The 12,508-nt window shown below is 30.2% G+C and overlaps 1 protein-coding gene across 2 annotated transcripts in view; it reads left to right on the top strand.

Moving 5' to 3' along the window:
- The window catches only part of Nfs1 (Nfs1 cysteine desulfurase), a 45,120-nt gene extending 33,257 nt beyond the window's left edge, over positions 1-11,863 (top strand). The window contains exons 11-14 of one of the 2 annotated variants that reach the window (XR_015040237.1): positions 2,263-2,346; positions 7,768-7,933; positions 8,283-8,375; positions 11,721-11,863. Coding sequence is in view for 1 of the 2 variants with exons in the window: in XM_085813090.1 (XP_085669216.1) it covers positions 2,263-2,346; positions 7,768-7,921 (238 nt within the window). In the remaining variant the exon portion in view is untranslated. The remainder of the gene's footprint in view (positions 1-2,262; positions 2,347-7,767; positions 7,934-8,282; positions 8,376-11,720) is intronic. The other variant, XM_085813090.1, reaches the window with a different exon arrangement.
- The last annotated feature ends 645 nt before the right edge of the window (positions 11,864-12,508 follow it).

Here is a 12,508-nt window from a genome sequence, read left to right as displayed (position 1 = left end):
TTTGCCAAATGTCATTGATCCATGTGTTATAACTTGAATTATACACAGTTCAATCCAAATGTTTTTGGGCAAAATTTTTTACAGCAAATATTTTTAGCATCATTTATTGAAGCAGAATGATGCTATAAGCTAGAAACTCTCCTCAGAAGTCATACCCACTAGCATAAATATGGTTTGAGATAGATGTGAAGAATGTTGGGATAACATTCTAGGGCAAGTCCAGTTTATCAGTTTGGTAAATCCATTGACGGAAATGGCCTGAAAGATTTATAAGAGTGCTGTCTTACTGACTGAAAAAATTTTTTGATGATTTCATTTTCCAAAGTTAACACAAATTCTTGAATTATAAATTACATCTCCTGAACTCGACTGAAATATAGTAAAATTCTCATAGTCAACAACCATGTACTCTAGACTGATTTCTGGATATTAACAAATAAAATTTCAATTTAAAAAAAAATCAGTACAACATATCTCGCAGCAACTTTTTATATGCATATGTAAAAAATTAGTATTACTATAATGAATAATATATACATCAGTATTTACTATAATGAATTTCAAGATAGAATTACTGAAACTGTGCGATTGCCAGAGAATCATGGAAGAATGCCAGAGTACATGTTGGGAAGCTAATGCAGAGTATTATAAAGATATTTTAGATTACATTATTTTGCTACTTAACCCTCTGAGGGTTATGGATTTATCCCTGAAATTTTAAGGTTCCTCAAAATGTAATGAATAAATGGTATTTTGGTAATTATATTTAAAAAACGGCTCTCTCAGTTTGTATCTTGATTTCTTTTCTTCCAATATATATCCAATCTGAAATTGGATGCATTAAAAGCTGGCAGAAATTTCATGGGTAATGAATAAGAAAGCCACCCTTCTATATGGAATATTCTTGTATTGTAGTTATGCATTTTCTTATCATGCATTGCAGTTTCTTAGCCCATTTCGTAGCAATGATTTTTCAATTTTAGGTTAAAATTCAAATTGTGAAGCTGTATTCCTAGTATTTACTATATTTATCTTCCCTAACTGTTTCTATTTATCAAAAACTGAAACTGCTGTTGAAAAGGCTGTATTTTGTCATTATTGATGACATCCAAATGGCTGTGATTACTTTAAAAGAAAATCAATACTTTGTTTGTTAATGTAGTACATTTGCTGGTATTGACAAAAGAAAGAATCTCCAACATTGTCAGAAACAGTATGTCATATTGCATAATTATACAACTGATATCTGTGCTACATTAATTTCCAATAAAAATGAGGGTGGGGTCCATATTTATTTGATCGTTGAAGTAGAGGAGTTTTTTTTATCAAACAGAAAATTTAAATCATATCTTTTAGCAGTAGTGCATATTTGGTGCTTAGTGTATTTTATATTTCGGTATTTTGAAAATGGTGTTGGGTAAAAGAAAATAGTTGCAAGTGAATTCACTAACGCTCTCCAAATTTGCTAACCGAATCACAATTTTTTGGTTGGGGTGTAGATAATTAAAAAAGTACTGTAAATACTAAATAACATCAATAATAAGATTAATTCCCTTCTTTAATAAAAGTGTATTATAAATATAATACATTTTTGCTAAAAATGTTTTTACATATGCATATAAAAAGTTGCTGTGAAATATGTTGTACTGATTTTTTTTTAATTGAAATTTTATTTATTAATATCCAGAAATCAGTGTAGAGTACATGTTTGTTGACTATGAGAATTTTACTATATTTCAGCCGAGTTCAGGAGATGTAGTTTATAATTGAAGAATTTGTGTTAACTTTGGAAAATGAAAAAGATATGAACATGTTTAAAAATCAGCTTTATCTGTTTAACTTCCATAAGTGCTTAAACTTTCATATCAAAGCTAATGTGAATGAGAGAGCTTTAAAAGAAATATTGAAAATATGAATCTACTAGCCTAAGTTATATGAGAAATTTCCCTAAGAGTTGTCTTCCACTAAAAATGGGTGGGAAAGGTTTTTGATAATTTTCATATTAAAAAAAGGATAATGGCTTAATGAAAGCATCTTATTGAATTGTGGAGAATTTATTTTGAATTTATTTTCTGATTGTTCAAATTTTTATAGAAGAAAGTTCAGAAAAAGAAAAAAAAAAAAAAGTCCATCGCTTTATTTATAAGGTCCAAAATTGGCTCTGTGTATTTTTTTTATTAATATTATATATATGTTATCTCCCCATCTGTTTGTATATATGAGTACAAATAGATTTTTGTTCTTTAATGTTTTATTTTTTAGTGCTTGTACGTCAGCTTCATTAGAACCATCTTATGTTCTTAGAGCAATTGGTAGTGACGAAGATTTAGCTCATTCTTCTATCAGGTAAGTTTTTTTTAATAAGTTTTTATTTTTGAAATCATTTTTGAATTTCTTTGCAGACATGATGTATGTAAAAATTTTCAGTATATTCAGTTATATGTATTTTTTATATATATAACATTAGTTTTTATAATGTTAATTAATTATTAATTAATATTTATATGCTTATTTGATTGTTTGTGACTGTCAAAATTTTTACGTTGAATGTGAAAAAAAAATTGAAAAAATTATTAGCACTTTGTTATTTATGCACCCAACCCAGAAGAAGTATTTTCTACCCAAATTGTGATGGAAAAGGTTTATGAAATTTCTTCTAAAATATTTATTGATGTGTTACCTTTCTATTCACCTCCTCTTTCAAATCAGTCTCTGTCTCAGCTTAACACTGATCTCGACACTATTTCTATGATCGTTTTTATTAGATATTTTCTCCCTTTTTTCTGCATGCTGTTTTGATTTAACAAGAAGTATGCTCGAAACGTATTGGGTAGGTCCAAAATTCGAATCCCAGCAAGAGCATTGTGTATTTTTTCAGTTTCCTGACTTCAAAAATTGATAATTCATCACCACCAGGATTTGACAATTGTGTCCCCTCATCCCTAGTCGGCCTTTAAAAGAGGGAATGGAGTAGGTAAGGCATTTTCTCTTTCCTTTCTGCATGCCTCCATGGTGTAACTGAGATTGTGGTCAATATGTATTCTGGAGATTTGGAGTTCGAGTCCCAGTGAATGTGCTGCACATTTTTCATGTCTTCAGCATAAAAAAAAAATTATGCCTTTACAGAATGGGTCTGTTGTTATATTCTTCAGCAATATTTTAATTAGCTAAGATTCTTTTTTGACTTACGAAGCTAAATCTTTCTGTTTTAGCTTTATTTTCATTTTATTAAAAAGAGAGTCACAAGAAACTAAATCTTGTGAGTAAAAGTAGTGAAACCATACTGTCATATTACCAGAGTCCAAAAAGTGGTGCATGGCAAACATAATTATGATATAAACATAGTAGTAGTTCTCTGCATGTTCAGATCATGTGATACAGTTCATATGTACCATTAAGACAATTTGGCAACCTGCAAACTAATAACAAGCTACCATATTGATTTTAAATATTTTCCTTTAGTAGTATTTTTGTTTTAAACACATTCTCTCTAGTCTCCCTTCCCCCAAGAGATGCCTTCAGCCATTTTTGAAATAGTTAAACACAAAGTAGTGTATTATCTAGCAAAAAGTGTTGTAGTTTGTGAGTTTGTAGAGCTATTAGGTTATTTCAAAGCAGGAGATGGGAAAAAGAGCAATGCCCTCTCTGGGACTCGAACCACGGACCTCTTGAATTTTCTTCAAGCGTGCTGACCACTACACCATGAAGGCATGCTAAAAAGGCAGGAGAAATACCTTATATACCCCCCTTTTAAAGGATGACTGAGGTTTTAGGGGACTCAATTGCAAATCCTGGTGGTGAAGAATCATCATTCACCATCTTTTAGTTTGGGCGCCACTATAAAATCATTAGGTTATTTCGAAGCAGGAGATGTAAAAAATGAGCAATGCCTTCGCCAGGACTCGAAGCATGGATCTCTCAAATTAATGTTGATCATGCTGACCTCTAAACCACGAAGGCATGCTAAGAAGGCGGGAGAAATACCTTATAAGCTTCTGGGGTATTTTCATTAATTTTGCAACAAAATTTATTTGCTCGTGCTGTTTTTCCTTATCATCCAATTTTATGCTCAACAAAATTGCAAAATATCACCAAACAAGAAAACAAAAGTATTAATTAAGATGGTTTTGATACAGTAGTCTAATTTTGAGAAGTTTTACACTGTGCCTGATAGCAGAGCAATAAAAGTAGAACATCAGAGTACTAATTTTTCAATAAATCTGTTTTCAGATACTTTAGTGGTACAAAAATGAAATAAACCACAGAAAATACAGGATAAATAAACTAATGTTGGCTACTTAGCTAGAATGCTCAAAACTGATTTATTATGGTACATTTACTCTAGATCAGTGTTTTCCACCCCATCTTGTGCTAAGCTCACCTAATCCTCTAAAATTCTTATGCTCCCCCTAGCATATACATAATTTTTAATATTCAAAAATTGAAATGTTCATGAAAGAAACTTGAATAATAGATTTTAGGAAGAAATCACCAGGAAATTTTGTGAGCAAACACCGTAAGTAAACTTTCAAAACATATAATGGAGAACTAAAGTTCAAGAACAAAATAATTTTAATGAAAGGGTTCTTCATAATATTTTAAGTATTAATGATTATTTATTATTTAAATTCAGTGAGATCCTTGCGCTTGATGTTTGCTGCAAAGAGATATTATGTCAGGTTCCAGTTTAGTTAACTTCAGTCTCAAGTCTCCTTGTTTTATTATATGCAGCTGATTTTTCCCCCCTTTTGGGCAGCAAATCATTTATGGCAGTAAATTCGTATTCAGCTAAATATGAAAATGGAAATGGTAACAATAGTTCTTTTGCACATTTTGTTGCATCTGGATATTTGATTTTGCTCACAAAGCCAAATCATCTCTCCTTTTATATGAAATAAGTTTTAATTGACTCGTCATTTTGCATTTCTGCGAGTTCTTCTTGATACTGCATATTTGAAACGTCAGCCAAACCCACTTAACGTTAGCTGCATCATCCAAGTTGGGAAATCAATTTATTTCAAATAAAAAAAAAATCTTTCTTTTAAATCAGCTGATAAAATGTTCAGATGATCAACAATAACATGTATAGTGGTGACAGTCACTTCACATTTTTGGAGCCAATGAAACTTTTCAAAATTTTTGTTGTAAATATATGCCTGACATATTCAATAATAAAGGTGATGAAACCAAATATTATTTGCTCCTTGAAGTTGTTTATTTAATACATTTAGTTTCCCAAAGATATTGGCTAAATAACTCACAAATGCCTACCATCAACCGTTAACAGATTTTTCATTTGAGATTTGTCGCTTAAAAAATAACTAAGAGTATCAAATAGTTCCATAAATCTTTTCAAGCAGTTCCCTTTCGACAGCCATCTTATTTCAGTGTGAAGTATAAGTCTCATACAGACTTCATTTTGTTCTTCGCAAATTAACTTGAAGAGACGTTCACATTTGGCACTAGCTTTAATAGCATTGTTACAATTTATAACTGAATTTAGTACTTCATTTAGAACAGGCGAAAATTTTTTAGCTACCTGGTTTTCCTGTGAATAATACAATGTACAAGAAGCATTTCTGGATTCTCATCTTTTATCAGTTTTAAGGATCTCTTTTTCTTCCCCATCATGTTAGGAGCACCATCTGCAGTGCAAGATGTTATATTTTTCTTTGGCATATTTTTGACACATAAGTAATTTGAGTGCATCTAATTGGAAGATAAATGTTTCCAGAATTTTAGCTTTTTCACATTTCGCTATCTTTCTTGACAGATAACATGTTCATTTCACTTCACTCATTGGTTTCCTTTCAGGTAGCAGCAGTGACAACTTTATTTGCATATAGTTGTCACTGCTGCTACCTTTACGAAATTTCTCTGTTCTTGAAGAAGAGGGAAATATAACTAATAACTCTTGATATTGATAGAATTTTATTCAAAATCTGTGGCAATCTAAAGTTATTGGTTTGCTTAATTTCAAACTTAAACACAAGTTTAAAATAGATCTATCAGTGCCTGAGCATTAAAGTTGCTGAACACCAGGATTTGAATTTTGATTAACTGGTTGCCTGCTTGAGCACTTTCATCCCCCCCCCAATGTGTAGGATAGATACAAGCCAGTTTCTCTTAGAAAATGTTCCACAGAGTTACCCCTTCTCTTAGGCTGATAGCCCTCATGTGTAATCAAATGAACCAAACCAACCTGTTTGAAGTAAAGCCTTACTTGTGCATATTCCTGCAATTCAGTAACACTTTTTAGTAAAGAAAAATACTATAATTATGTCATTGTTTCATATTTTTATATTATAGTGTAAAGTAGCCGACAAAGTATATGAGCCATGTGTATTTTTAATAGTTTTTCCTATGGGCAATAAATTTAGACTATTTTTAATCAAGGAAAGTCCTTTATAACCCTCCTAGGCAAATAGTCATTACATAGTTTACAATAAATGAATAAACCTTTCCCTTGATTACTTTTTGTGTTGTTAAATTGTAAAAACTTTTTTAATTGCATTATAGGTATTGTCGCATTCTCCTGTATTGGCAACTATTAAATTTGAAATATTTATAAATTTTCTTTTAGTCTATAAATTATATTTTAGGTATAAATTGTATTAGTAGTTTTTTTTTTTTTTTCTATTCATCCTCTCAACTATCTTATAATAGGGGTGTTAAGCCCCTTAACATTTAAGTTTTTTTTAGGGGGGATAACGTTTTAGCAGTTTTATTAGTTTAGGAAGATTTACTATATAATAATAACAGCAATCATAACAGTAATTTATAAGATACAGTCAACAGTGTATTTGTTTGTACAGGTTAAGGTATTTTGATTAGAGAAATATCTTTCACTTAAAAAAAAAAAAAAAAAAAAAAAAAATATTATGTGCTATCGGATAAAAACCTATTTCTTATCTCAGTGTATGTGAAAATGAAAAATTTTTCAATGTGCAATCATATATACAAAAGCTACTTTTATACTAAATATAAATATTTACTTGGTAGTGCTATAAAATGCTGAAGTAGTAAAATTCAGCACCATTTAAAAATTTGAAAAATGATTGCAATTCCGTCCATAGGTTTTGGTATTAAAATATGTGGTGTGAAAGCTCTGAATAATTCTTCATTTCATTATTTATGTAGTATTTTACAATAATCTTTGATTCAGCTTTTATAACAATCAGCTTTATGTATGTCTAATTATATTGTTATGGATTTTGTATTTATTTAGTTTGCTGTTTTAATAGAATTGTTATTAAAATTGTTTTATATTCATGTGCAATGCAGTACGAGACTTATTTGAAGAGAAAGCTACACCGGAAAAATTAAATACAAGAGCACGCACATCTTAATATTTTAATAATAGATATCTCATAATTGTACTTTTTTAATATCCAGAAAAATCAAGAAAATATGAGAAGTTTCTCGTTCATATTTAAAACGCTTATAAAAGCTGGAGGAAAACATCTCAATTCAGTTGTTTAGAAAATTGTTATTGTTTATTGTAGTGGATTTGCGGTGAGATTGGATTATTCTCTACGTTTCTCTGTTTTGAATTGAGTTGTATTCAACGTTTTAGTAGTTTAGAATATAACTACTGTGAGATATTGCAATATCGTACAAATATCTCTGAAGAAATTTCAGCATTTTGTTTTATTTGTTGTGATAAGAATAAATTTTATTCACTTTAAATCGGAATTGTGCATTAAATTAATTATGAACCCTAACGCAGACAACAGTATATTAACAAGTTTTTGTAATTGCATGTAGATTTGGCATTGGTCGTTTTACTACTGAAGAGGAAGTTGACTATACCATTGAGAAATGCATATATCATACTAAAAGATTAAGAGATATGAGTCCTTTGTGGGAAATGGTACAAGAAGGAATAGATTTGAAATCTATTCAGTGGTCGCAACATTAAATGCTACATGTGGTAAGTTTTCTTACTTTCATTTGCATAAAATGGGATGTATAATCAAATCTCTGTGTAAAAATATATATTTAATGAATATGTAGATTTTTTAAAAAAATTTTAGAGAGTTTCCAGTAAATGTTTGATTTAATAACTATTTTACCTCAGTTTAATAAATTCGACCATATTTTTAATTTATTTATTTATTTATTTTGAGTTTCTTTCTAATAATTTTTCTCAAAAGAATGAGTGATTTTAAAATTGTTCATCTTTATCAAAGGTGGGTTAAAAAAATATCTGTGTACCTATATTTTGCCAACAAGTATCGCATAATGTTTCGTACAATTAAATTATTTTTCCTCTTTTTCAGCTTTTCTTAAAATTTGCTAGAGATGAGGTGATACAGAGAAAAAGGCAAATAACATTTTCACAAACTTAAATTAAAGAATGCTTAGCCCAAGAGGTATATTTAGATTGCACTTCAATCCTCAGTATTTTCCTGCTTGGTTTTCTGCATTATCATATGTTTGCCCTCTGTAAAATTTAATATCTATACCTAATTTTGCTAAAGCTGACAATAAGTGTTGTTCCAAATATGGTGTTGTTTAGAAACCTTAGATATCTTTCTTTTGCATAACCACTTGGCAATATGCATCTTATAAATAATGCCAGTTGATCAGTGAAATATTAGGTACAAGGTCGAATATAAGGTTTTAGTAAGTTGCTAATTAAAGTTATTCTGATAAATATGTTATTAAATATTTGCTGATAAATTCTCACAAACATCATCTGGCAAATAGCTTGTTTTTTCTTGACCTAAATTACTGTATTGCAAATCAGTATAGTAATTGAGGATAAGGAAAAGTAAATTGCAATTTCAAAAAACTCTCATATTCACTGAACTATTCCAAACATGCAAAATAGTTTCCTTTCTTGCTTGAGTTTTGATATACAGCATGACCTCAAACGCTAACCATAATTGACTAGATAAATTTATAGTTGAGATAATTCTTTTCAACATTTCTGTCTAATAATTTTTTCGTGTTCTACCTTTTGCAGTAAATCACGATTGATTCTGTGTAAAGCTAAAGAGCTTTTCTGCAAATGGTATATTTAAAATGTCGTATGTAAAATTAAAGGATCAAATGTATTCACGCAAAGAAACTTAAAATTTAATGTTAATTAGTCATGCTATAAGTTCAGGAAAATTTTTGTGTACTTGTTCAATATCAATTGTTGACATAGTATATGAAAGAACAGTTGCCGGTTTTGCTGCAATATTTCATAATAGAATGGAATTTTAACAAATGATTTTTTTTTTCCAATGGCAGATTGTGAACAATTACAAATGTAACCTAGTCCATTAATTCATACAAGGCCGTATGTGTTGGTCTCTTTATTATGGAGGCACCCCTAATAGGTAGGCTAACATCACCTTTCCTATGAAGGGACGGACAGTTACAACCATGCCTTCTCCGGGATTCGAACCCAGGCCCTTCAGCATCGCAGTCAGCTTCCCTGACCACTATACCGACTGGACGGAAACAAATGAAATGTTAACATTGACATATTGCTTTTACTTTAATAATAATAATAAGTGACTATATCAAAATTTACATAGTAATAGTGTATGTAATAGCAGTGTTATTTTGTTATGCAAGTGAAGGAATTTTGCAACAATGTGCTACAATTTAAATTCATCCTGTATTTAATAAATTAATCAGAATGTAAACTAAACAACACTTCATAAAACAAAACTGAGCTTCATGAAGGCGCCAATATTTTTATGAAGGTTGCCTGACTAAAGTCAATAAATTTCCGGGTTCCCATGACCATAGTGGCTCCATGATAATCCATTTGCATTTAATTTCTATTAGTGGTTGTTATAAGGATACCAGCATACTGGTTTTCCCAGGTGCCCATAATGCTGTTAAGATGGTGTTGTTTAGATATGCAAGATGCTTTATTCTGGAGCACCACTGGAAAAGTTTTTGCCTTGGTGTATGCTGAATAATCAATGCAGAAATGACATTACTGTTCTGAAATTGATTAAAGTGAAAAGCCAATAAGCTACTACTAATAGGAGAAACTAATAGACCATTAGACTACTAATAGAAGAAAATAAAAATTAAACTATTTCCTGCATGTTTACATCAATAAATACACTCTAACATAACAAAAAAAATTGATATGGTAAAAAATAGCTTTAGCAAATGAGATATCTTTGACAGAATATTATTTCAAAAAAATTGGGGTGGGAGGAATTTAAATCAGAATTAACTAATGTTCTTAAATGTAAATTATTTGACTAAATAAATAAATATTTAATATATATATCAGGAGTACAAATAAGTTTCTGCCATTTTTTATCAAAAATTGGTTATTTATTATGAAAGAACAGTATGTTGTGTTTTATTCAAAGTATTGTCCATCGCTAGCCCACTTTTCCCCATCTTTCTAGCAGCATAAGGATACTGCATCGGAAGAACACTTCATCTTTCGAGGCTATCCACTAATCAACTCAAATTTTGATACCTTCATATGATATGAAGTGCTGCTGAGACAGGCCATGTGTTATCAGTCGAAACAAATAGTAATCAGAACGAACAATGTCTGGTGAATATAATAGGAGTAAGAATTCTCATTTGGGTGTTTTTGAGTAAGTTTTGACCGGCACGTGAACATTTCAATGAGAGTTATCTTGCAGGAGAATAATTTTGTCATGTCTGGAGTAGTAGCAGGTGCATTTTTCTTTGAGTGCTTGGCTCATTCTCATCAGTTGTGTATGTTAGAGAGCCTCAGTAATTTTATTCGGTTTGAGCAATCCATAATACATGACACCAAGTTGATCCTATGGTGATTTTTTTTTTTTTTTTCTTTCCATGAATGTTCGACTTGGCTGTCGATGATGAAGCATGGCCAGATGGTCTGCATGATTTCTTCTTTGTGTTATTGTCACGGATTCATTTTTCATCACCAGTGACTATACGAGCCAAAAACCCTTTTGTTTATTCCTGATAAGTAGCATTGTGTAAAAAATCAGCGTTCAATAGTTTTCTGCTTTAGTTCATTTGGAACCCAATTTCCTAGCTTTTCAGTCATTCCCAATAATTTTAAACGATGTGAAACTGCTTATTGAATCACTCTTAACAAGATCCATTTGCTTTGGCACAAATCTTCATCTAATAATGCTTCTGTGTCTTTGTACACTTTCATACTTCTGCTACATTCTTTGTTTTAGACTTTAAATTCACAGTTTGAAGACAAAGTCTATAAGGCACCCACTTGTTGAACTTCTTTTTTCCTGTTATTGTTGTGTTGTGAAATTGTTGAAAAGTGTACAATTAATGTTTTTGTAATCTCTTATACAATTTGTCACAAATTTGATTTGATTATGTTCTTTGATATATTCAAATTAATAGAGAAAGGATGATGGCTGTGGTGGTTTCTTTTGTAGACTTAAATCTCCTGATTGAAATTTTACAGACAACTGAGTAAATCAATAATTAGTTGTCCGTGTACCAAATATTTGTGTTTAGCTGCTGCAAAATTTCCTAATTTGAACTTGTGAAGTTATAGCAACATCAATTGCACAGTTCTATGATTAATTTATGTAAGTAGTATTCAAAGTTTAATGCTTATTGAACAAAAATACTACGGTTGCACAAGCCATGTGTGACACAACATAAAAAGTTTGCATTAACCTTAGCCATTTCATTTGCAACAACCCAATACATATGTGATTTCATATCTATTCCAGATGTTCAAAATTTTTTATGATATTTTATAAGATTTTTATTATTTACAGGTTAATACAGATCTCTCATATTATGAGGATTGACTTGGTGCACATGACTGTGATAAATTCTTTGTGAATGCCTTATGTGTTTACTCAGTTTGTATATAGTACTGCTGTTAAAAGATGCAAATAAATAACATATTGTTACATAAGTAATTCAGTTTATTTTAAAAAATTATCATACATAACTCTTGTGCATATATTAACATATTGATTATATGTACTTAACCTTTCTGTGTCTAGCATCTTTTGAACTACACTGAACCTGAATACCAGAAAATTAAATTTTGCCTTGTGAATTTATTTGAATATTTTTCATGCTTAAATATATTCAGAATGTTGAATATTTCATGTTTTTTTTAACATGTAATGGTATTTTTGGGGAAAACTTTGAACATTACAAAATGTAGGATTTCATTAGCAGCCAGTACATATTTTCCTTGCATACTTATCTTTTATTTTTGTCACACATAACACGTCTTTCCTGTTTACATTTTCCCTTTTGTTGGTGGATTTGGTACAAGATAGTGTGGTATTTTTGTTGTTTTACTTTTGGAAATGTTTACACGATTTTAGTATAGCAGCTCAATTTCATCAGGGTATTAGTAAAAAAAACCACAAATATTCTTTTTGTAATTATTTTTGAATAAAACTTCACCTTATGAGCATTCTATATACAAGATAAAGGTCTTGAAAAAATAAACATAGGGGAAGAATTTTTGAAAAAAAAAAGGTAAAGAACAGCTTTTTCTCCCTTACTAAAGCAGTTGTGGTTCTAAATTCTTATCTAATAGCTA

Source organism: Stegodyphus dumicola, chromosome 3 (genome assembly GCF_044657685.1).
Source record: "Stegodyphus dumicola isolate Sdum_Otavi_A_Nest chromosome 3, ASM4465768v1".
Classification (NCBI taxonomy): Eukaryota; Metazoa; Arthropoda; class Arachnida; order Araneae; family Eresidae; genus Stegodyphus; species Stegodyphus dumicola.
Note: the sequence above shows the minus strand (reverse complement) of the source record. Positions and strands in the feature narration are given on the sequence as shown.